The 26,615-nt window shown below is 41.1% G+C and overlaps 2 protein-coding genes across 4 annotated transcripts; one reads left to right on the top strand and one right to left on the bottom strand.

The window, feature by feature from the left end:
* Positions 1-341: 341 nt before the first annotated feature.
* On the top strand, positions 342-20,862 carry slc1a5 (solute carrier family 1 member 5). Its single transcript, XM_020088416.2, has 9 exons — positions 342-400; positions 11,614-12,405; positions 16,537-16,579; positions 16,705-16,773; positions 16,875-17,041; positions 17,203-17,436; positions 17,724-17,918; positions 18,087-18,221; positions 18,445-20,862. The coding sequence occupies exons 2-9, from the start codon at positions 11,882-11,884 to the stop codon at positions 18,671-18,673; spliced, it is 1,596 nt and encodes a 531-aa protein (XP_019943975.1). The 5' UTR covers positions 342-400; positions 11,614-11,881; the 3' UTR covers positions 18,674-20,862.
* Positions 20,356-25,405, bottom strand: fkrp (fukutin related protein). 3 transcript variants are annotated; one of them, XM_020087974.2, is made up of 2 exons: positions 25,265-25,405; positions 20,356-24,713 (listed from the first exon to the last, which is right to left on the bottom strand). In XM_020087974.2, the coding sequence occupies exon 2, from the start codon at positions 24,596-24,598 to the stop codon at positions 23,000-23,002; it is 1,599 nt and encodes a 532-aa protein (XP_019943533.1). In that variant the 5' UTR covers positions 24,599-24,713; positions 25,265-25,405; the 3' UTR covers positions 20,356-22,999. The 3 variants fall into 3 exon arrangements, with proteins under 3 accessions (XP_019943533.1, XP_069390851.1, XP_069390852.1); XM_069534750.1 differs by having other exon boundaries at positions 25,250-25,380; XM_069534751.1 differs by having other exon boundaries at positions 25,163-25,302.
* Between the last annotated feature and the right edge of the window lie 1,210 nt (positions 25,406-26,615).

Genomic DNA, 26,615 nt, shown 5'->3' with positions numbered 1-26,615 from the left:
AAGCTTAATTTCTCTCTCCAATAGACACAATGACTGACTTCAGCCTGAAACACAACTGCTTCTTTCCCGACCTGAACCTTATTCCCCATATTCATCTGTTGGTTCTTATAAGAAAAACAAGGCCCCATATTGTAACTGCGTAATCACACTCAGGTATGAATGAGACGTGGAACACCCACAAGCGAACACACTTGCAAGCAAAACCAGCATGTGCGGTGACAAGTCAACACAAAGGAAACACACCCACTAGCTGTGATATTTCCAACCGTTTGTTTTCACACTTACGTCACAGTGATCTGCATTGCAAAAATGAAATGCAAATAAAAGTACGACTCCTCCTTGAATTCCTGATGCAATGTTGCATTCACATGAGGACAGTGTCACAGTACAGAAACACGTGGTGAATTTGAGATTAATAAGTGGAATGGTTTGGTTTGTCGGTCTGTGTGAGTTGTGCGAGTCTTTGTATATGTGACTGATTTGGATGTTGAGCGCACATATTTGTATTTATTGAGGAAATAGCAAATATATCACAACTCAATAGCAAAAACAGCAGCAGGAATTTTATTCCACAGCAACCAAAATGCCAATGACGTGCACAAGGTGGATGTCAAATTTATATTGTGTGTACTGAAACAACAGACGTCCTCTTCTGACCTGGGAATTTAAATAAAGCTGGACTCACGTGGAAAACAACCACTGCAAAATGTGACGGCAAATACCAATAAATTTAGGAGGAAAGTATAGATTTATTTGTATTTATATTTGTCTGTAGTAAAGAGAGTACTCTAAAATACACAATATATATGATATTTTCATAATTTTAACAATGTACAATCTCCAAGGTGGTAATCTGTATAAATATTTTCACAAGCTCAACACTTATTTACAATATGTTATTTTTCATCCTTTTCCAATATTTCAAGGCAGAAGTCACCACTTTTTTAAAAATTACCTTCATGTTAAACTTTCTGTACTGTAACATACCCTGCAGGAAAATGAAGATTTGAGTTTTACATATGACTCTTCCTGTTCTGTCTCTTCATGCCACTTTGTTTAACTCCGACTTGTTCATCCAGATGGTCTCATATGTTTCTGGTGCTCAGTTACCTCCACCAAGGAGTTGTTTTAATAAAGGTTGGGCCTTGACAGAGGTTCGGACTTGTACTGAACACACACATTGTGTACACACACTGTACACACACACACACACACACAAACACTAGAGCAGCCCTTATTCAGGAAATTTGATGTCTGGCTTCAGCTTCACTTTGATGATCTTGGTGTATCATAGATGGTATGTCTCCGTCCATCTCTGTCTAGAGCTGCTGAAATTCACCTGATCACACCAACACATCAGTATTAAAACATGATTATTGCTGACCATTCTCTTTATCAATCTACTTTGTTCTTCCTCTGCATCCGGCTGTTTTCATCCTTTGTCTTGCCTTCTTTTTTTCCATAGTTTAATACTATATTTAATTAATATTTAATACTATTATTATTTATACTGCCCCTCTTCTATTACATCTATTCTCCCTCAGATTTCAGATTTAGACCATTTCATTTCTTTCCTGGATGACCTCTATACTCTTGAAAGGAATCATATGTGATTTTAAAAAAACTATGAATAATCTGTACAATCAGAGACCACATAAAGGTTTTTTTTGTCGGAGGTTTGGTAGTCGGGCCCCTCTGAAACCCATAGATATGTAATAATAGGGCTTTGTGAGATTGTGGAATTGGCTACGTTCACTGAGTTTATTTCTAATCTGCTTTGGACTGAGAACAAGCAGTTCTGTTTTTTTTCTACATTTCAAAGAAAGGTTAGATGGCAGCCGTTATTTGAATTCTTGCAGACATTTGTCAATATTTATTGACAGTGATTGAAGTGTCATCATATCAGTACTTGTTTCAATAATTTTAATTTCTGCTACTTTATAATTTCATAAATTGTAGTTGTTTGTAGTCTTAGTTCTTTAAATATTATATAAATACTAATTTTTTGAGTAAATGCAGTTTGATTTTAGATCAGTGGCAAATTACGGTGGAGTTGTGTTTGTCTTCGTTCTGAACGTTCTGCCAAAGGAACACTATGTTCTCCTGGCCTTCGTCTGCACTCATCTCCCTTCCCAGCCAAACCAAAATCATGTCCTGCTGCAGAGAGACAAACACATAACCACGAGGACAAAAAAAATCATTCCTAAACCTGCAACACTGATTTAGATCTACCTCCAATGTTCAAACCCAAATAGCAGGATTATGTTTGCATGCTCAGAATATATTCGGTATAGGTCTGACTTTAACATGTCCTCTAGTATAAGGTCAAATCTGTAGTTGCCATGGTGACGGATTGCCTGCCCAGCCTGTCTCAGAATAATTAGGACATTTCTGACCTGCTGGGGTATGTGTCTGTTGAAGTCAAATCAATACACTGTCTCACATATTACCTGTGTGCATATATGTGTGTGTGTATCTTTAGGTGAGTATATTACTCTGTGAACCATATGAGATGTGACCAGGCAGATGTTTTACCTGCATTCACATTTGCTGCTCTGTGTGTATATAAAGTTCATGCCTGTGTGTGCAGGCATGACAGACATAGTTAATCATGGTTGGCTGGGCAGACTTTATACATGGATATGAGTGTGTCTCTGTGTCCCGGGGGAGCCACACAGTGTGACTGTTCTCACGGGATTGGGTGTGTCTGAGCACCTATCCCAGGGGCATGTCCAACACAAGGGCAGGCTTAGACCGTCTGACCCCTCCGTCTGACCTCTGCCCGGTCCCCCAACGGGCCCCACAAGCCCGGCCTGTGCAGGCATTTTCTTTGTAGGACCCCTCAGCGAGATTATTTTCGGTCTGGTTTATAAAAAGACAGTAGGAGATATTTATATTCACACAAACACCAATTTCTGAAAGAGTGAGATTTAAGTTGTGCTATACAGTAAAGCATCCAGTATAGTGCCAACCCAAAATCAGTGGGTGTGTGGTCTCAGTCGCATGATTTTACCTGAATGAAGCTCTGTGTGCTAAAACCTCTAAACTCCTATTGTTGGATTAATGGTGTTCAAATAAAGCTTAAAAGACATAGTGGATAAGCAGATTTGGACATTTCCTCCAAACAGAATGAAATAACAACTTGATGTAAAGCTATTGAAATGAAGGAGTTTGCTCAATGGAGTGCATACCCAGCTGAGGTCATAGATATCAGTTCTCTAAATATGGGTGATATATAGACATCCTTGATCCACAGATGATGTATCCTACTGAATTTGGAAATCCCCACAGCAGCAACATGAGTTTCATGAGTGCTAATTGAATGTTTTTAATGCAAGCTGTGCAATATATCATGATTGGCATCTCCTTATTATTGATTTTTGAATTTTAAAACTATTTTGTTGTAGATGATGGCCTGGAGAGTTAAATCATCCGACATTGTAGTTGAATGAACAGTCTACTGCAGAGTTAATTACCCAAGTTCAAGATTCAAGATACATTGCTGAGATGTCCTCATAGTCCAGGCTTCGGTTTAAAACCAGGATCAGACAAGCAAAAGGGAATGGTTAGTGAGGAACTGGGGCAGAGAAAAAAAGATGATAGACACAGTCACTATTGTATGAACTATACTTGAACCCTGTGGGTATTCAACCATAAGACTTGAACTGTAGTGGAGTAGCGGTTTCACACCAGCTTCTCAGATCAGGTGGAGTCCCGTTTCTGAGGTGACAGTAGGAAACTGAGTCAGCGGAAGCAGGAGCGGTTTATCTTTCTGACATGAAAGCGCTGAACCACATTTAATCTACTACTGCAGATAACAGCTCTGGCCAATGGGCATTACCCTGCAACAGTAAGGGGATTAGGCCGCCATGTGGATATACACACAGAGAGGGAGATGAGGGGAGGAGAGGCCGGTAGGTGGAGAGAGGAAGTGAAATGTATAGAGGAGGAACTCTGCTGAATGTGGAATTAGATGGAAAAGAGAATAAGATATTTTTTGCATCCTCAGTGTTCTCTCAGTAACAGTGAAAGTCCAGTAAAAACAAGCCTGAGCTAAGTCCAGTGTTCATTTTATTGCTGGGAAAATGTTAACTAGTGTTTATGTAGCATGTCAGCAAAATGACCTCCAACCGTGGTTTCATTTAGAGCAGAATCCTTTAATAGAGCTGACATGGTGAAATTATATTAAACTGACTGAGCAGTCACTCTTGTGGGTCTCCTTGCTTTCCATCTTCAATACTGCAGGACTAAGATGGTGGTGATGTTTATGAGAAAGGTATCTAAAGGATGAACTGAGAGATTATGGAGGGAAAAAACAAGAATGAGAAAATATTCCAATTATTACGGATCCAGAGGCAGGAGGAGAGGACATGATCCTATATAAAACCTGGATTACTGCATGCAGTGGAACACAGCAGAACAGAATAGGGTAGATCTTCAAATAAATGCAATAAACACAGCTGAAGAATCCATAGTTGTTATGGCAACCAGTAGATCTCCCATTAGATGGTAGTGACATCATCATCACCATGGCAGCAGTGACATTTTTACCTCAGGGTCACCTACCTCCCCTGTTCAATGGAAGCTGGCAAATTATGTTGATATTTTTTCCCCATTGCTTTCTTTACTGATTCCTTTGGGAGAGTGGATTGCAGTGTGTCGATTTTAAACATTCGTATGATGAAGGAAAAACATTTAGCTAGTCTGCAGTTTTTTCCGTCCACTATTTGTATTGATGACTCGCAATGGATCAACATTATTAATTGCTATTTGCAGCGGCATGAATAAAACTTTAATACATTACGTCATCCGAGAACATGATTTACCAGCAATGGTGGTAAAGAAAACAACTCCCATGATCCCACGCTGCTTTACAACATCATCAAACTAAGTCTTTTGTTTTTGCTTTGATTGAGAGGTTAGTGAAAGATTGTGGTATAAAGAAAAGGCCACTGTAACATCAAAACCATAAGGTGGGCTCCACTGTCAGCAGAGGAACGACTGCTTGACCTGTGCATCAACCTTCAACACAGCAGAGAACATTATAAGTTTATCAAGGTACCCTGCACAAGAAAAGTGATACCTGGGGGTCAACTGTTGGTATTTACCTCGCAATAGCAGTTTATTTTAGTTTTTCAGGGGGTATTAATATCATGTCACAGAATAGACTTTGATATTAGAGCCATGCAAACAGTATGCAGTTCTTTCAGTGAAAATATACTGTGCAGTTATATATTGGTTCCATAGTGGACTCACCAGATCAGAGGCTGCCATTCCTGGAATTCTTCAAAAGCACCTCGATTGGACACAGCTCTGTCCGTCCTCGAATCAAGCCTGCCCCATTTGAAATGATTTATTGTGATTGGCCCAACCATTTTTAAGGCAGGTTGGAAATCAAACTCATCTGCGAGGGCGATTGAACGCGAGCTCGCTTAACTCTTTTCAGTGTGTCCATTTTGTGGAGAGCTGGAATTATACTTCTGTCAAGACCATCTGAAGGACGCCAGCAGCAGTTACTTTTGTCAGGGGAAGTAAACAAGAAGGTCACACCTCAGGCTTTCTTGTGTAAACTTTTACACCTGTGCCTGAGTGAGCTCTGCACTGTCCTAGACCCAGCAACAACCAGCCAGGTGTTATTTAAACACAGCTATGAATATACACATAACACACTCGTGCTGCACGTGCAAACAGTCGTGGAAATTTTTAGTGCACACACGTGCCAAGGGGACCCCACAGCATTTGACAAAACTGCACTCTCTAAACCTGGAATTCTTGAGTCCTCACATTCCTCCAACCAGAGAGTTCCCAACTTGTTGGAAACATTTTAGTTGCCTTCTTTTAAACCCTGTGTTCTACAGCTTGTGTACACAAAAAACACAAAGAATCAGCTGCACCTACAATCTTTGAGATATCCCAGCATTTTAATGCTGAGTCAATATTATCGGTTGTTACTGTGCATGTTTTCAGATGACAAGCTCAGAGAGGGAACAACATAGAGCTGCTTCAAGGCCTTGGAGCTTTTCTCTGAGTCTCTTTACATTTCAGATGTAAAAAGAAGTCAGAAAAAGTGACTTTGAGTATCGGAACAATCACGTTCTTTCCCTTCAGTTCTTTTTATTCACCAGTCCGTTTCCACACAAAGAGAGCCAGTGAACATGAACGGAGTAGGAGGGAGAGAACAAGAGACAGGGAGAGGGTGGGCTGGTGAAAGTTCGGAGGCCCTACATGTTTTACAGTATCGTGTGACTTCAAATACATAACTGTGGGTTATGGAGCTGGGAAAGGGGGGGAGGGGTGGTGAGAAGGGCGTGTTGATGTCAGCAAATCAGAGCTCTCACTTGCTCAGGCCGGTTTTTACTACCCAGCCCTGAATGTTCCCTCTAGGTGCCCTGAGGGAAGATAGTGTTCTGCAAGTGTTTTTTAGTCTGTTTTTAGTTTGCCTGCACCCCCCCACCCCTGACCACCACATGCCACTTACATGCACCTAGCTCCCTGTTTGCCAATGGTTAGAAATACTCTGCCTAAAATTGTTGTTACAGAAGTAAACCTGACACTGTATCATCTAAGAGGTTGACCTTACTTAAAAAATCTTGGAAACTGATTGCTTTTTAAATAATAATATCTATTAATTTTAAGGTTTAATATCTATCTATGTATCCATCCATCCATCCATCTATTTATCTATTTATACAACAAGCCTGAGACTTTAATGGGCGGGATGTCCATGGATGGATAAATGTGACGGATGAACTGTTGTGATGGATTCTACCTCTCTTGCTCTCACTCTGTGTTTCTTTGTTTCAGAAGAAAACATGTTTCCAGGGCTCATTTGCCCCTGTGACCTGAGAGATGACAGTAATACCCAAACTGGGATTGATTATTTGTTTCCTCAAATCTGAAAAATATTAAAGTTCCCCTGCATCTGAATTAACAACCCTCGATTTGGCTTCATAATAGACAGATTGAAAGAAAGCAGTGAAGCCCTGTGGATCAGTTTGCACTGAGTAATACAAGAGTCAATAGATTGCTCTCCTCTCTGTGTATTATTGATTCACCTCTGCCGAATGCAGGTCATTTATTCGAGAGCAGAAACACACACACAGTGGCACAAGCACATTTACACAATGTGGTAATGACATGCCTGCACCTGTATGTCATGCTGTATTGTGCATTTTCCTCTTCTGACATATAAGTGGAACAGATGTGATGTTGACATGTCCTGAAGCATGTACTAGTGTGTGTTTTGACCAGGCTGGACTAAACAGACACAGAATGACCTCCAGTAGGTAACTCTACCTATTACTGACAGAGAGTGTGCAGGGGGATCAGATGACGGTGAAGACAGTACGGGGAAAGGAGGCATAATTTCCCGTTCCCCTTTATTTTTATCAGATGAGGAAAGCTTCAAAAACAAGGAGAATTCTGCTGAGATATGATAGTTAAAATAAAACAAAAATATAAAATCACAAAGTACTGTAGATTTGATTTCCCCTCTGTGTTTATGTGCCACCCACATTTATCAAATAGACAACAACAACAAACCACAACCTTCTAGACAATTAAAAACACATCGTGGACTTAAATGAAATGTGTGTTGTCATGGAAAAAAAGGAGGGAAGCGAACAGCTCTCCAACACATGTTACAGTTCAAACAAGTTTTTCTTAAATGCATTCCTCATGCAGATGTTTGCCTGCGTGAATGGGGAAAATGAGGGAAAGAATTTGTGTGCGGGTGTGGAGACAGTGAAGAAAAAAAGATGCACACCTTTATACATAACTTGGTCTGGATGTTTTACAAATTAGTCTTTAGAGGCCTAAGTAGTGCACCTCGTCCACTTACATTATAAATGTAAGCTTTTTTTAGGAGTAGCAAAGCATAATTATTATAATAACCACATGGCAGTTTTCTGGCAGCACTTAAGAGACTTGTAACTAAAGATGAAGAGTCTGATTAGACCCTGTACTGGGTTATTAGAGGTCCTGCTCTAGACTGGATGCTCTGGTTCAACAGACTGAGACCTCAGAACCATATCAGCGAGCAAGAATGCTAAAGTGCATTGACAGTAAAAGCTTAAAAGCTTGACTGATGATAGTTCAAAGCCTAAAACATGATTCAAATAAGATGATGAAGACGAACAGGAAGTTTTATTTGTTTAGGATTACCTGCACTGACAGTATGTCAGTAAGAAACCGTAGGTGTTTTAAGGTGTGATAAGGAATGAAAATTTGACTTAGAAATCCCTCATCCCCCAACAACCACTGACTTTGAAATAGAACATGAAAAAAATTCTACATCACAAATGTAATGTAATTATCACTCAAAATATGAGCAAATACTTAAAACAACATTTCAGTAAAAATGTGTTATTCTTGAGCTTTATATGCCGTGTGTTAATAATCTGGAGTTATGGTTATTTGTGCAGTTTAGTGTCTTCAATGTCAAAGTTTTTATGATGATGGCAGCATGACTCAGCATTCTGAAACACTACAGTAATTATTAAACGTCTGGTCGCAGGGAGAAGCCTTGGGTTGAAACACAAAGTATGACAGGCTACTTCTAATGCAAGTTCAATAATTTATACTCAATATTATTGTATTGAATAATTGAGATTAATATATTACAATAATCCCAGAATAAACGTGCCAGTGTCAGCAATCTACTTTAGTTCTTTAATGCAAAAAGTATATTATGTTGAGCAACATCCAAATGTTGAAAGAAAAACCGTAATATCTTCTGGGGTGATTAAATTGTTTACAGTCAGATTAGAAGTCCATCTATGTATGAAGCCATTCTGCTTATGAAAGGCAGGCAGTGACAGCCACAGGAGGATGGTGGCTGGCGGGCCATGTGAGTGTGATTACACAGTGTAAATCTGTAAATTATTTTGGGTGGCCCCCTCCTAGTCACACTAGGCTCTACAAGATCAGACAGGGTTTAGAGGCCTTCCTGTGCCTTCAGAGCTACAGTGTTGACTTTACCAATGCTGTGGAAAAACACAATAATCTCAAATGAAGCATATTATGCCTATTTACAACCAAAGTTAAGTATATAGCCAAGCCAGAAGCACAGTAATGGTTTAAACATAATGCTGACATGAGCATGCTGGCATGCGTGGGGGAGAGTGTTCCTTTATTTCCCGACATTTCTTTTTTATTCATTGTGACTCATGACATTTCTTCATCTACTTCTGTGAAAACGTTATTTTTGTTGAATTCTTACAAAATGGATTGTTCCTTGCATGCCCTTTTGAGCTACACATGATCCTGCTGCATGAAAACCATAGAAAAAAAGTGGAGTTACTGGATTGACACTATGTGTCCTCGCTGTCTCTACCTTCCTAATTTCTTTACTGTCTGTCTCCTCGAATCTCACCTGTTGTTCTCACGATACCTGAGACAGCAAAGCTTTGTTGTTTGGGTCCATGCCCCAGTTTGAGAGGTCACATGACGGACCTATCACCTTCCCTCATTGGACTGGTTCCCTTTTCTCAGCTACACCTCACTAGCTCGGCCTCACACATTTTACTGGAGAACAAAGAGTGAGCACCGTGGCTTTGTGATCTACCAGAGCAGCATTTAAAAATAGGAAGAAACTGGGGGGGGGGGAGTGAGCTTTATACATTTTTACCCATGTTTGAATCACTTTTACCTTTTTATTGTTATCTGTTCACATGATGCACCATGGCTGGCTTTGTTTTCAAAACCCTTATTTCTATGACCTAAACTGCAGGTGACATGTAGGCTACATCACCGTAGATGTATTTTGAGCTGAATGCTAATGCTAAATGCTGCTGTTTACTTACTGAGCAGGTTTAATGTTTACCCAAGGTTTGCCCCATTTTCATCATCTCAGCTAAGCATATTAGCATGCTATCATCTGCTAATTAGCTCCAATCACAAATTACAGCAGTGGTTGATAGCTATAGAGAGTGGAGAATGCTAAACAATACTAGGTTGTGATACAAAATACCAGATAGTAATGTGAATTTAAGAAATTATATTCTTTTCAAGAGCTTTTTGTTAAAGGGTTAAGGGTTTTACTTGCGGTGAGAGCCATTATTTTTCTCGTGCCCTAAGTCTTCTTTCCTTTAAGCAAACAGTGATTAAGCAAATGCTTTACTGTAGTTTTATGAAATTGTCTTCAATTTGTTAGAAGAAAATGCTTTGCCTAATTTGGAATTAACTGCACTGTGAATTTCTTTTGAAAGAACAATGGCCAATGAAGAAACACACATTCGGCTATTGCTGTAACTTCAACCAAAATTGTGTTAATGTGGGCTCAGCATTAAGTGGACCCACCCATTTTGATATGTTAAAAAATCAGCAAAAAAAGAACTTCCACAGCATGTGTACTGTGTGTGTGTGCAGGACTTGTTTTCATAGATAGGGCCTACACTAGACTCACGGCTCTCCTGTGCTATAGTGACGTTGTCCTTTCTCACAGTGTGATGCACTATTTCACAGAATCACAGTGATACCTCCGATCATTCACACAGTCAGAGGGAACAAAGAACAAGCTTGAGAAAACAAAATTACCACAGAGAGGACGGCTCTCTACCAGCCTGGGTTCCTGGTCCTATGGGCTTTCTTAGGTGTTAAACGTGCTTTTCCCACAAACTTCTGTTAGTGGGAGCCTGTTTTAAAGGGGGCTGGTTTGTTGTTTGAGTGTAAGCTAACCCCAGGCTTTCTTGGACCCCTACAACAACAAAATTAAAGATATCTAACTGCAGGCCTTGGTATCCCAGACAATAAGAGTCTGTCTCTTATGCCAGTTTGATGCACACCTTGCCAAAGACTGCAGAATCGGAAACCAACATTAGAAACCTTTTTTTTTTTATTGTTTTCATCTCAAACTGTGACTCCTATTTATCACTTTATTTTTTTTAATTTAGGAATAAACAGAGGAGGGTGCTGTGTATTTTACTTTGGTGTCATTCTGTTCTCTCTTCACTGTAATGACAAGCATAAATAGGTCCTAAATCCTGCCTCCCCCATGTTAATTGATGGAATATGGTCCAAAATGTGATGTGCAGTTTTTGACACTAAATGTCCAAGATGGCAGAATTCGTACCCAGGATATTTAACATTATTACTGGTCATTACAATTTCTGCATGTGGATCGAGCACCCTGTGAAATGGCATCATGGCTACCTTTTCCCTGCCCTGCCCTCTTTGGTCTCAAGCAGGTGATGATAAGTGCTAAGGGCATAAACATTGTAATGTTGGTAAGATGTCACTTGTGAAATGAAAATTATCTGAGGGGCGATGCTTACCCTGCGCGCCTTACATAGACGACTGTGTCTACATAACATATAAATGTTGAAGTACTCAATGCAAGACCATCTCTGTGTTGAGTAATAGTTTTGTAGTAATCTCTTATTGAGTATTAAAGAATGTGTGTATGGGTACTTGATTAAATAAATGTTTAATTGAAAGCCAGTGTATGTTACTTTATTTGTATGAATAATTGTGACGGGGGAGGGGTTGCTTGACCACCTAACCCTTGTAATGTGCACGGTCCTGATAACTGCAGTTGATTAAAGGAAACGTGGTGATTTGTATTGTGTTTTAATCATGGTTTTAATACATGCAATGGAACCTCTTTATCTACAGCACTTCCGCTCACCCGCCATGCGTCACAGGGAGGAGTCGCTGTGTCCAACCCTATGATCCAACCGTGGATAGAAAAACGAAGAGCGCGGCAGCGCGGCACAGCACATCGGCGTAGAGGAAGCGGGAAGCTCCTGTGTTAGTCAGATAAAGTGACATCCAGTTATCTTTTAGCTTTTTATTCAGGTGTTTGTTCTGTTGGGTTCAGTCAGAATCCGAAGTTCTTAATTAATCACCGTTGGGAAATTCAGGGAAACTTTGTGCGCACACAATGGCTGAGAAGATAGACATGGAGGACGGAAAGCCAGCCAACGGCGAGCCGCTGACCAACGGACTGAGCAGCCACAAAGAGAACGACCCCGAGCCGCTGGCCGAGCGGGTGAAGCGGATCGTGATGTCCAACCTGCTGGTCATCCTCACCGTGGCCGGCGTCATCATCGGGGTTTTTATCGGACTCGGCGTTCGCAACGCCACGCTCACCCAGACCCAGATCATCTACATAGGCTTCCCCGGCGAGCTGCTCATTCGGCTGCTTAAGATGATCATCATCCCGCTGGTGGTCTGCAGCCTGGTGTCCGGGTCGGCCAGCCTCGACCCCAAAGCCCTGGGCAAACTGGGAGGCTGGGCGATGCTCTTCTTCCTCGTCACCACCTTGATCGCCTCGTCCATCGGGGTTATCATGGCTTTCATTATTACTCCCGGTTCGGTGGACCTCGGGAAACCGACGGTTCAGGGCTTAGACGACAGCGTGCCGGCGGCTAAAGAGGTGGTCGACTCGTTCTTAGACCTCGTCAGGTGAGCGACACATCCTCCATTGTCTATTTAATCACTTAACTTGATTTAAATACGTCTATGTGACTTGAGTATGGACCACGTGTGCTTTAGCTGTGTGTCTGTGTGTCTGTGTGTGCGCGTGTGCTGTAACGACAACACACAGTTGCATCAGCTCAGTCATTCAGCTCCTGGGTCAGTGACAGTTGACACAGGTATTTCCCAGGAATCCTGTTTTGTAATGGTCCTCTCAGACCCACTGAACTCCATTCAGAATGTGGTTTTATTGCACATTTTGTCTGCACAACACAAAAACGTGGTGTGTGTTGCAACAGCACGTGTGTGAGAGTTGTGTTGTAAAAAATAAGAGCAGCACAGGGTTGATCTTGTTCTCTGAGGGAGCACTTAACGATTCTCAGAGGGTTTTTTATTAGTTTGAAATACAGCTGGACGATATGCCCAGATAATTATATTAAGATACACATTTTCACATCAGTTGATGTTGATAAATGTCACATTATTCTTTTAAGTTTAAAAAAGTTTATAGCCCCAGGGTGAAGGTTGTAGTTTTAAACTCTTCTTTATTAGGAGAGAATGACAAACACTCAATGTCTGAGGAAGATCCCTTATGTGTTAAACCTTCGCAATATATATATATTGAACCTTTGTTCAGTTGCTATTGATGAAAGTCATGTTGCTAAAATTATTTATCATCATATAATGGAACAAAGTGAGCTACAGTTTTTGGGAAGAGCTTTCCTTATTTTTTTTTCTGTCAATGTCATTCATATCAGATTTGTTGGCCTCTGCAGCCTTAAAACCTGTCGACCCCTCTTATTTGCTCTTGCAAATCACCATATTCAGTTTTCACCACGCTGCTATAAACTCCTCTGCTGGCTCCACCGTATAATTTCTTCTTAAATCAACAGCTCACAGAGGAGGTGTTCATGAGACGACTGGTCCCACCTCATCTGGGAAACTGCATGAGGCAACAGTGTTCACAGAAGAATTGAGTCAGAGAAAAAAATAGAATTGAGTCAGACAAAAAAATAGTGACTTGACAAAATCCCCTTTTACATTATTAGAAAACCGGTTTGAATGATGCAAGATCTTTTTTTGTGTGTAACGCCTGCCCTGCTTTACAATAAATAGTTGGGAAGAAGTAGCAAGTCAGTACCCTGGGATGTTTCTCCCTGAAAGAGATTAAAAACTGGACTGTATTTGGTATAAATACGGTTTGGGTTTAGTCCGTGCTCAGTTTATCTGGTTCAGCTTGAAAAGAAGTAGTAATGTTTTACAGGCAGTATTTCAATGACAAGCACTGAGATTGATTTAAACTTGGCTTCATGATCAACATTGAGTCTTTGTCGTCTCATGCATTTTTGATTCATTTGTGACTATTGCACAATTCTGCCTAGTTATTTTGAGCATTTCTTTTGAAATCCTCTCTTCTGCTTTCCATTACATACCGGAATTTTGCACCATTAAAGCCGGAATTTCATGCCCCCTCCTCACCCTCCTCTTCCTCAGGCCTATCCCTGGAAACACCTCTTGAAAACACTGCCCAGATTGAACACACTCACACACAACAGTAATCAGACAAAAGGTGTACATTAACAGATTTACATTTTTGTATCCTTTTTATCAGAGGCTTTCACATACACATGTCTACAAGCTAGTGGCCGGTTAAAAAAAAAAGTGTTAAAAGTGGTGTTATTTCTAGAACTAATGAAAAAGCACAGTTGTTTACCGGTGCCCCTGAATGCAAGATACCCACTACTCTTGTCCAGATTTATCTTTAGCTTCACAGTGAGGACAGTAATGTTTATCCCACGCAGGACACGTGCCACCGCTGAACATTCGCACACATCACATTATCTTAATAGGACAGCAGGCAAAACCCATGCTGCTCATTAGAGCGAGCCCTCGCAGTCGGTGTCCTGTTAATTCTGAACACAAAAGACACTGTGGGACTTTGACCGAAGAGCTGTTCATCAAAGCGTAAAAATGGCTTGCCTCATTGTTCACACACACACACTCTGAGTCTGTTTAATGTCATACACACTCTTAAAGAACAAGGCCACATGTCAGCTTGGGGACACGTGGGTTTAACTCTGACTGGAGCTGCTCCTACACATCCTTGTTGACACATCTTATCTCCTGACTTTTGTTTGTTTTCCCACTTTACACCAAATAGACGACATATACAGGCGACTGCTATCGGTCAGCGCTTGTCACCTGTGGAATTATTGACCAAGCTTGTTTGCCGTCAGTTCCAAGAAAGTAGTAAGGTTCAGTACAAATGTACATGTGGCCCAAGGCAGTCAACACAGTACATCTTCATCAATTTAACAACACAAACAGAAAACTTGCTGCAAATACAACTTGACTCAATACTCACAACTCGATCACATGCAACGCATCCAAATACTAGCAACACAACGGAAATGTTTCCATGGGGACAGCAAAAAGTGACACGACTGTGAAACTCTAGTCAATGCAATTAACTAAATTTATTGAAAAACAGGCTAACATCATATTAGCTGCTATGTAATAATAAGCCTGAGGCTAAAGCCTCTTATATTTACAAAGATATGTTTTCAAATTGATGATGTTTTTTCTATTTCAATGTGTTCAAAAGACCGTGTTAAGTAATTTGTCTCTAAACATGCGATACATGTCAGTAAGTAAAAAAATGTGAGAAGAATGTGAACTATGTAGTACTGCATTGCAAAGTTAGGCCATTTTACAGCATTCCTTGCTTCCTGTGAAGCGGACTATGCAACGTCATTGTCAGTTGACATGCATGACAAAGTGAAGTCCTCATTAGCATAGCCTGCCCCTAAACTATATAAGAACTAGAGCACTAGTAGCATCAATGGCTCTCTCCTGCTGCAGTCCTGCTGCCTTCATTTCGCTCTCAGGGCCACCGTGCAAATTGCATGACACAATTACTTTCCAGCAGATGTTTACATATTACCTGCCAGTATCCTAAGTCTTCGAGGTAGCAGTGAGCTTAGTGGACTGTATTTTGTCCATTTTTATCATTTAACGGATCCAAACTCAACATAGACAAGATATTTTTCATCCATCCTGTTGAGTCTTGTTGCCAGGCAGGAAACCAAATATATTATTCCACTTAGACCTGCAATAGGCGTTCCCCATTTATTGCCAGATCCAGGAAACGCAGGGCAGACGTCAATGCAGCAGGCCTCAAACAATCAGCAGTCTGTCATTAAAGAAACACACCCACCTACTGACGTGTGACCGTTTATTCATTAAAGGGAAAATGCTGTTAGATTGTACCTGTGCCAGGGCTGAAGTAGGTGCAACAAATTACAAGGAAGTGTTAGTGTATGAAGTTGGAGAAAAAGGAAATGCACAGTGATGGGTGAAGGTCTGCTGGGTCTGAAGAGCGTTGTGGTCGTAGACACTAAAATATTCATATAATATGTCCCAGAACACAAAAAACATTGGAGGATGCAGCATCACACAGAGCAAGAGTAATGGTTTGTAAATTACAGTGACCGGTTTCTCATCTAGCATTGTTATGGAGATAAAAATCATTATTTCCTCTAGTCAGACTGTACCATTCAATTGAAAAGACAGTACTAATGTTAGTAATACACATTTGAATATCCAAAACTCTACCATTCGCTTGAAAGCCTGACTGCCCTTTTCTGTTTTTCCTTATGGGGCTCTTTCACACAGCCAGAATTCAGCACACTGTCGCATGCTTGCTCCCCTGTCACAGTCACATGATGTTTCAATGAAAGCTAATGAATGGCTGCAAAGAGCTTGTGAAGTTAATGCCTTATTACTCTAAATCCATTACAGGCAGCTGAGTATCAGGAACACATTGGTTTCATGAGTTCTTAGGAGATTTAATGTGCAGTTGGTCCTACGTACCCTGTGTGTGTGTGGGTGTGTTAGAAATAGGGGCACAGGGGATTTATAGTTAAGTTCTCTCAGCTATTTCCACATGATCAACCTTGTGATTCTGTCTGTTTGAAACATGTCTGAAGTGCAGAGGACATAGCCGCTAATTTCTTATTATTATTACAGCAATGTTTTTTCATTTGACAAGACATCTGGTTCACACTGAACAAAGGAATTGAAAGTATTTAATTATTCTTTTCTTTTTTCTCTCCACAGAAACATCTTTCCCTCCAACCTGGTGTCTGCCGCCTTTCAGTCAGTGAGTATGGGATCTGGATTCTATATTTTTACATAATTATGGTTTTAAATTGTAAACAATGCATGTTAAGATAAGATGACTGAGTTTAATAAACTAACTGTGTATCACTTTCTTTTCCCACCCAGTATGCGACCAGCTACAAGCTGGTTACGAAGAATGGCACTGATGGAAACCCCAACATCACAGTGGAGAAGGTGAATGACTCAGTTGTCCATATATAATTCTCTTTGTAAAATAGAGCTCTGTATTGTTGTGGTGTTGATGGATGTTTCTCAAATTCTGTGTGTGTCTTCAGGTGCCCATTGGAACAGACCAGGATGGGATGAATATTCTTGGTCTGGTGGTGTTTGCCATTGTGTTTGGCGTGGCTTTGAGGAAGCTGGGAGAGGAAGGGGAGATCCTCATCAAGTTCTTCAACTCGTTCAACGAGGCCACCATGGTGCTCGTCTCCTGGATCATGTGGTGAGGAAGACCTGCATGTTTCTGGATCAGGAGAGATCAGAACAAATCTCTGTTCAATACATTTGAGACTTTCTGCCGTGTTCCAGAATTATTCGATTACTCTACAGCATTGTACTGTTCCTTACCTCTCTCTCTTGTACGCACCTCCTGCCTCTCTTTAGGTATGCCCCTATTGGTATCATGTTCCTCGTAGCTGGCAAGATCGTTGAGATGGAGGAGGTTGGCAAGCTGTTTGCCAGTCTAGGAAAATATATTGCCTGCTGTATTGTGGGACATGCCATCCATGGTTTACTTGTGCTGCCCGCCATCTACTTCGTCATTACAAGGAAGAACCCATACACCTTCCTGTGGGGGATATTCACAGCGCTGGCGACAGCCTTTGGAACAAGTTCCAGGTAATACAACTCGTAGCTGTTTACTCGAGGCAGACTGATGTATTGGTTGTCTGATTGATATCGGCTGATATGAGCCTCACACAGACATATCAGTACGTATGTTTGCCAATATGCGCAGATATGAAAACGTTTATTTTTCAAAATAAACAATGAAGAAAAGAAATGTTTTGATGTAAGAAATATTAATTTCTCAAAGTTCTATATATTTGGTTGTACTGTTTTTTTTTCTTTTATCTAGTTATTTATATTGACTTCACACACTTATTCCTATTTCTTGTTGTTTTTAGCTCTGCTACTCTTCCCCTGATGATGAAGTGTGTCGAGGAAAACAATGGCGTCTCCAAGCACATCAGTCGTTTTATCCTGCCCATTGGAGCGACGGTCAACATGGACGGAGCGGCTCTTTTCCAGTGTGTGGCCGCAGTTTTCATCGCTCAGCTAAACGGCTATTCCCTTAATTTCATCCAGATCATCACCATCCTGTGAGTCCTCAAACACTGAAACACCCACAGTTGCACGACTGGACTACATATTATATCCAATTGTACAGTTGCAGATTTATCGTATACAATTATAGATGCTGTACAATGATATATATGCAGCTTAATGATTGTGTAAACATCTTATAATGTCATCCTTCCTTCCATTAGTGTGACAGCGACAGCGTCCAGTGTCGGAGCAGCAGGTATACCTGCTGGTGGTGTGTTGACCCTGGCTATCATCCTGGAAGCAGTGGGCCTGCCAACCAATGACATCTCTCTCATCCTGGCTGTTGACTGGCTTGTGTGAGTACAAAACCTTTTGTATTTTAGGGCAAATGTTGTATCTTGCCACATTTAAAAGCAATGAAAAATCCCTGGATCTGGCCATATTCCTTCAAAAATTAATGGGTTCCTCTTTGGGTCAAAATCTTTTTAGAGATCATGTTTTAATTGCTTTCTGATGCATTTTATATCATATATTTATCATCATACTAAAATAGTTTGTCATCTGCTATGTCTTCCTTAGTGACCGAACCTGCACGGTGCTGAATGTTGAAGGTGATGCTTTCGGAGCCGGCCTCCTGCAGTTCTTCGTTGACCGTACAGCCAAAAATGAGGGCACCGAGCTAAGCGAGGTCAGGCTGGAAAGCGAACCGTCGGCCGCCGCACCCGAGCACTCGCCGCTTATTGAAAAACGAGACGGGGGAGACGGTGAGAAGCGACCGCCGTCTAGTGAAAAAGAGTCAGTCATGTAAACCAGCTGCTGATATCATTGAGAAAAACCTATCTTATGTGACACTCCTGAAAGATGAAACCAGGCCCCATTTTTTCAATTTTTATTTAATTTTTAATTTTTTTTTTTTGCCCTGAGAGAAGAAGTGCACACAGAGAGGATGAACATGCACGGCACAATGCAAACAAAAGCTCTCTGTCCTCAACGTTTTTCTGGGGAGTCGTGTGTTTGAGAAGTGTAGAAGGGGAAAACCAAAAGCGATATCATGCACAATTACTTGGGTTTTCACTTTGAGGGACAGTGATGTATATACGTCTAGCTGCTGTGTTGACTCACACTGATGTTGCGTTTAGTTGGTCCTCGTCAATTTTAAAGTCAGAATTCTATGCAGTCTATTAGTCCGTTACCATGTGACCAGTGATGCCCTGCAAGATGTAGCAGCTAACGTTAGATCTGTTGTTACAAATATAAGGAATGTTACAATCATTTATGATGTTGAAATAGAAATTACATGGAGGCAGTTACTTATTGGTGTATTGTTACTGCTGTGTCACATCTTATTTACTGCATTTAGGAAATTATTGTTATTCACAAGTTCTGTTTGTGACTATTCACCTTTTTGATATCAACTTCCCGGTGGAAAACATGAAGAATTCTGACTGTAAGTTTGATGAGGACGACTATACAGTTTGCTGGACCGAGTAAGACAATTCAAATTCCTTATCTGGAATCCTTAGCCGTGTGTGTGCCAGTGTGTGCGTGTGTGTGCGTGTGTGTGCCTGTGTGTGCGTGCATGTGCGTGTGTCTGTGTGTGTCTGTGTGTGCCTGTGTATGAAAATATCCAGTAAGGCTTGCTTATGTTGTAAACCGTATCATTATACTGTATCTTTGGAATATAAACATACATTGTGCATTTATTAGACACATTGTAGCCACTTTCCTGCAAATGTTATCTAATGCTCTATTTAAACGTCTTGTATCTGATTTGACAAAAGCAATTAGAACATTAGTTTATAGTCTGCAGGAAAATGGCTGTGGTATTTTATGACAAGCACAAATGTGTTTTTTATGAGTTTTTTAATAGTTTTTAATTTGGGTCAAAGGCTTTTTATTAGTTTCTCATTATGACTTTACTTATTTAAGGCCAATTGTTGGGTGCAGGGAAAAATCAATGCAATTGTAAAACCTGTTCTTAAGATTATATTTATACTGCAAAGCACACCAAATGAAAAAATAACCTCAGTTACATCCCAAAGATGAATGAAGGACCATTTTGTCAATGTGCATGGACGCAAACACACATACACATACACATGCACGCTGACCTCAGAAAAACATCAGTGATGTCATGACCTCAGGATCACCTTTTGAATGAAGACGGTCCTCCAACTGCATCTGTACACCCTAAGGAACAAGATATCGCACAGACTCACTGACGGAGCGAGGCTGTTGAACTCCTGATGACATTTTGCACAAGTAAAAAGTGAGATGTGACGACACAGTGTAAAAGCCTAAACCCTTCCACTGCAAGGATGTCTCCCCGTCGTCAGAGCAGCATTTCAAACTGTTGACATTTTGGCTGTAAGGGTCTTAAATGTTTGATAATCATATTTATTTCTATAATCAAATTCCAAAGAGGGCAATGTTTTGAGATGATAGTAACTCCAATTTTATTTTATTTATTTTTTTATGTTCATTGTTGTCCTATTTGTGGGTGAGTGTAGCCTGTGTGAACACGGTGGCTTCCATGTGGTGATTTTCCTTTTGCAGTGGGTCTTAAGTTCTTGGAGAAAGTGTCATGTGCTCATGAATGAAGAATTGTAAACTTGCATCATCTGTAACTGCTCCGAATGAAGATACTAAATTTGAGGTGCTAAGTTTATGAGATACTAGTTTGGCGGTATATCTCAAAACGGTCACCTGTAACTTCATCACAAGCCTAAGTAAGGTCTTATTATTTCTAAAGTGGTGTTGGTCATTAGTGCTAAAATGTGAAGCATTGCTGTTTTAGTACAGGGTTGTGAAAATGTTATCATTCCTTTCTGAGATATTTTACCATGTGGACGTCTGATTCTATCATATTGTTGCGTATCTGTGTGTGGTAGTTGGTAATGATTTTGTTACAGTGGGGCTATGTTTCAAATAAGGATACAATCAGAATGTACTGTCTGTAGGTTTTAAAACAATAAAGGCCTTTTTTTACCTCCACAACTGAGGGTTTGTTTTCACCTTTGTCTGATTATCAGCAGGATTACGCAAAACCAGGTAAACGGATGGGACATGGGCCATGGTAGGACCCATTTAAATTTAGAGTTTCAGTTAAAGGATTGATCAAGCAAACAAATGAATTGCTTTCCTTAATGTTTCAAGATGGAGCCTTTTTTGACATTTTTGTCATATTCTCAGGAAATGGTGAAATAATGACTTAAAAAGACAAATAGGATCGATTGTCTTTGGCAGAGGTGTGTGCTTCACTAAGTGATATTCTAGTTTTGATTATGTGGCAGTTTTGTCTCTTGGTTACAATATTGTGTTTAAATGTTTCTTAATATCAAATGGTGCCCTTATTTCACCCATCAGTAATCAACAATCATGAACTATCCCAACTATCTTTGGGAACCCTTGTCTGTCATTGTCTTGTACGTGGGCTCTGGCTACTTTGCTATAGTGCAAATAATTAAAGTGTTGTAATAAAATCACTAATTACACTGGCTGCATACCTAACTCTGTGGCTTTGTCATCTCCAGAGGTGACATATTTTAAATGACTGAGAGCCTTTATGTTTCTGCTTCCAAAAATAGCCACACATACTTTGGCCTCTCAGTCATATAGACACGTATCAAATTACCAGGCCAGGTACAGTATGAATGATCCTGTTTATCCATTAATAAGAAATACACTGTAAGGAATCTGATTTCTGCACCACCAAGTGAAAGGCAGCTATTAATGGCAGTGATTGTGCGTGACTTGGATAGAGGAGAAACAGTCCACGTTGCTGGGATCAGTCTTTGACAAAGAAGTGAGCTGCGCTGCTGTAACGTGACATTCCTGTTTGTCCTGTTATAAAATCCTCCACCACCTGGGCCCCTGCCATATGGTTGAGGAACTCCCATAATGCTGACGACAGTGGGGATAGAAACTATTTACTGCAGAGAGCTTAGGAGTTACAAAGGAGACCAGTCAGGCATGTTGTGCCACCTAGTGGTCAAAAACATTTCCAGGCGCGATTGCAAACAAATCACACAGTTCAGATGCATTTATTTGACCAATTCATGAAATGAAGTGACACCTTGATAACAACACCACAGTAATCATGTGGAACCTGTAGGAGCAGGTGGTTGTATGTCATTTAAAATGATTTATTTGAATATTTTCGTGATTTAAAATTTAATTTCAGTCGATACATAATACGTGCTCAGTAGTTACACACATAACTGAGCAAACTGTCACTAATGATTTACAAATTCAGTCACCCAATGGTGCAACATGTCATCCACACCATATGCCAACAATAACAGGATGTATGAGTGTGTTTTAATTTTACCACAGGTTAACTTACTCACCGCACTATAGTTGCCCGGTACCAAAATAGCATTCACATTACATTCCTTCATTAACAGAGCAAAACTGAAAATGGAAAGAACCAGTGCAGAACAATGCAACACAGTCAAGAAACGTATAAAACACCTGTTAGACCGAAGCTCCTTAAATACCTTAAATCCTGCTGAAGATAACGTCATATCAGTTTAATTTAGAAATATGTATCATCTTTACAGCACTCATATTTATAATTCAGTGTGCAACATGTCCAGATGTAGTGCACCATGTAGGAAAGAGATTTCTCTTTAAGGAACTGATGTCAGCGCAAAGAAAGAAAAGGCAATCCAATGGTAGACCTCACATCTATGAAAATAGAGGAGCCCGACTGACATAGTAGTAGTGATTTCTATGACATTATCGACCCCTTGTGATAAAAAAAGAAATTGAGGCTTGATATTTTACAGTTTAACCTTAAACTTTATTATAAATAAATACTATAAATAAAAACAAAACACAAATACAACTCAGAAAATTGTGAAATAATAAAAATAAACAATTGCTAATGTAAATGCACATATTTTCTGTATTGTATCAAATCGACAAACATAAAAACTGATACTGATATCGGAGAAGCTCATATCAGTCAGGCTTTAAATAATAATGAGAGAATCAGACCAGACATTGTGTTTATACAGTTTTCAGTTGGTACAGTTGTCAGTCAGTCATTGTGGCACCATATGAATTTTCAGGTATCTTCTCATATGCTGTTTTAAAAAAAATGATGTTGAGTTTCACAACATAGTAAGTCTCATAATTTGCTCCTGTCCAGCCTCTTTTTTGAAGGGTTGGGGTACTGGGGGTTCTCGATCACCCCCTCTCCGAACTTCAGCTCCAGGAAGGCCCGGTGATTGTTGGGGCCATAGGCAGTGATGCCAGCGAAGGTCATGGGGATCAGCGGCTGCAGGAAGTGCTCTGGGAACTCAACGTCTTGTTTGTGCTCTGTCCATGTGTCCTTTGTCATGACACTGTTGCGCGGATAGAATGGCCACAGGTCAACGTGCAGGTGGTTAGCCTCGCTGTACTGGACTCTGTAGAAGTCTCCCTCCACCGCGCGCTCCCAGACGTAGCCGTTAGCGTCCACAAGAGAGCCCGAGTCCAGGTTTTTTAAGTGATCGCAGTTGGGCACGTCCTCCAGGTAGATACCCAGGTCCACATCGTAATCCCACGGGATGATGTCTTGATGGCGAATGGCGCCCAGCAGAGTCCCCCCCTCCAGCCAGTAGCGCACACCCGAACTCTCGAGGATATTGATGACATACTTGGTTGTTTCCCTGAGCGCTCGCAGACAACAGGGAGGAGTCCATCGATCCAGATAAAGGTAGTCAGGAGTGTCATCCTGCACAGTGCCAAAGCAACGAGGTGTCTCTTTGCTGCAGCCGTACCACTGCTCCTTCCCATCAGACAGCAGGAGACGCCTGAGACCAAAGCTCCTCATGAGCTTCCCAGTGGCCTCCTTCAGCCGAGTGTCGGCCTTCCACTGGTTGTGAGCTGAGCTGAAGAGGGGCCGGTGGTTTGCAGAGAAACAGGGGCTCTCCAGCAGCTTGACCTTCCAGCCCCTCAAGGCAGTCTGAACGAAGAGTGAGGAAAAGAGGGGCCGCCCCAAAGGGACAGAGAGGTTAAAAAGATCCTCAGTTCGAATGAGGACAACAGCATCTCCTTGTAAAGCCGTGCACACACTACCACTGCTCCCAGACGCCGCTGGAGAGTAAGTAGCTGTCCACTCTCTGAGGTTCACCCGCAGGTGGAGACACTGCACAGCAGATCGAGCCAGCACCGGTGCAGCCACCAGTCTCACGGGCCCCCCACCCTCACCCTCCAATTCCCTGATCAGCCTCTCTATAGCCCGAGGTTGCTCGAGCTCCACCCCATCGGGCACCAGCAGAACGAACTCTGTCTGGACGTGGAACTCTGGCCTGTGAGCTTGGGGAGGCTGGTCTGGGCTGGGGGAGAGCACTAGAAGCCGAGCCCCCTCTGAGAGCACCAATGGAGGGTACGGAGGTGTGTCCGCCACAGCGAGGAAAGGAAGCTCAGGCCTCTGGCGAAGGAAGGAATTGGCCACATCCCCAACATAATTTTCAAAGTTTTCAAACTCCCGCAGAAGAACCGTCACACGTGGGCCACGATTGTGTCCCTCCCCCCCGACCAATCCGGGCTCACCTCCAGCTCCTACAAGTAACCCTAGGCCTCCCCCAAGACCAGAGGCCGGTAGGGCGGCCCTCCTCGTGCCCCTACCAAGTTCCTTCCTCTTCTCCATCATTTGCTGCTGGGCCCGGGACACATAGTAGAGTATGAGGAGGTTGAGAATGATGGCGCCAGATAACAGGCCCTGGCAGAAACTTATACGCATGGCAAATAGCGTTTACCTTCCAGTTTCTCTCAGGAGCTAAATTTAATGGAGAAATCCAGCGGGGGGCTTAGTGCTCCATTAGTCTCATAGTGGAGCGATGAGAGTTGACGAAAACCTGTTAACGACACAAAACACTTAATATGTTGTGGTGATTGTGATCATGCATGTTTATATGTATGTATTTGCATGACAGTTTGCATGCATGTGTTAATCAAGTATATCTATGTATATGTATGTATTTGCATGACAGTATGCATGTACAGGTATGTGCAAATGATGTATGTTTGTATATTTGTGTGTATATATGTATTTGTGTGACGGTATGTTTGTATGTGCAAGTGAAGTTTATCCCTAAACGGCTTCATATCACATGCTGATACAGTCTGCACATACCTGTATAAAATACCATGGCACACAGGGCATTTCAAACTACCCTGATATCATAATCAGTTCAATGTCAAAGTGAAAAAAGACCTAACTCCATACATGGGTTCATTTTATAAATAAAACATGACTGGCTGCAGCACCAGTGAACGGAGACCTGGGAAGATGACTACAACTCACCTAATTCTGAATGTCTCTGTTTCACTCTTCAGCTCAATCACTTACACTAAGCAGCCAATCAAATCATCCATTCACCATGTTACTAACGTGAAGTCCATTCACCTGCACTGTTCCTGTTGGTCCATGTCAGTCAGCTGCGGTGGCAGAGGAGCAAAACCAGGCTGGGTCAGGAGCAACGCACACAGATGTTAACCTGCATCGTTGGATAATATCTGAGGCTGTGGTTGAAATCGACTCTGCAGCATTTTACAGGTAAACCCCCACAGTTCAATCGCTTCAAAACATTTCATTACAGTGTGACTAGACACATGATCAGCCATGAAACCGACTGTACGATCCGTCCATGATGTCCGTGTGTGCAGCTGCGAGAGGAGGACTTCTGGTACTACTCCTACAGAATAAAAGCTCCACGACTACAAAATAAAATAAAATAAAATAAAATAATAAAATTGTTCTTTGTCATAAATAATCTTGATGACTTTGATTTCAATGTTTTATTGCCACATTCTGTTTTCAGGGTGTAACTTCTGCTCAGGTTGAATACAGCCTAACTTTGGCTCCGGTAGAGCAAATTTCCCTGTTGAACAAACCAATAAAATTTACAACTGCATTCAAAAACATTTAAAAATGAGAGGAAATTTGTCATGAAATATCACAATTGTAGCCAACATCCAGAAAATAAGATGAAGTGGATGCTTGCTTTATTAATTCTGACCCCTTTACAAATATCTGCAGTAAATTTACACTAGGCATCTGTAATGTAATTCATTGTACGCTACGTCATTTAATTATACACATATACGTATGTGTCTGCCCTGCATTTTTGTGTACAGTACTTCATAGCCAGCTGGTTAAAAACGAGAAAGTACAGATTAATAGTCTAAATAAAGATTGATTTTCTAACGTGGGTTAATAATGTGTCCTCAAACCACTCTTGTATTTAGTGTCCCAAACTGCAAAGGTTTCAGGTTTTGGAAATCATGAAGACATTGTACAGGAATATGTGTGCTTGGATTCTGATCTATTTTTTTTACTTTGTTAACTTAATTAATATTAATGTCAAAATTTAAATTTGATATATTAGTTTCACTGTTGATAGATCTGAAACTAAACTTGGCTTGCCTGCAACCATGCCTCAAAAGATGTGGACTTGTTATTGATATACATTGAAACGGAAACGAGGTTGGGGATAATTCCTGGCCCCTTCACTGTCCTTCAAACATGACTGCTCACTAAATGGCAGGAAGTCGACTGCCCTGGCGACACAGTGATTGTGTATCACGGAACACCCGGATCTTTTTTTCTCAGGCACTCCGGACATTTCCAACAGCGAACACAGGGAGGAGGAAGCTAATCCGGGATTTACAAAATAAGAGTCGCACGCTAAATCTCAACACGCGATATGTATTTAGTCTCTGTATTTGGACGCTTAGTCTGTCCATGTAATCATTTA

Source organism: Paralichthys olivaceus, chromosome 11 (genome assembly GCF_024713975.1).
Source record: "Paralichthys olivaceus isolate ysfri-2021 chromosome 11, ASM2471397v2, whole genome shotgun sequence".
Lineage (NCBI taxonomy): Eukaryota > Metazoa > Chordata > Actinopteri > Pleuronectiformes > Paralichthyidae > Paralichthys > Paralichthys olivaceus.
Note: the sequence above shows the minus strand (reverse complement) of the source record. Positions and strands in the feature narration are given on the sequence as shown.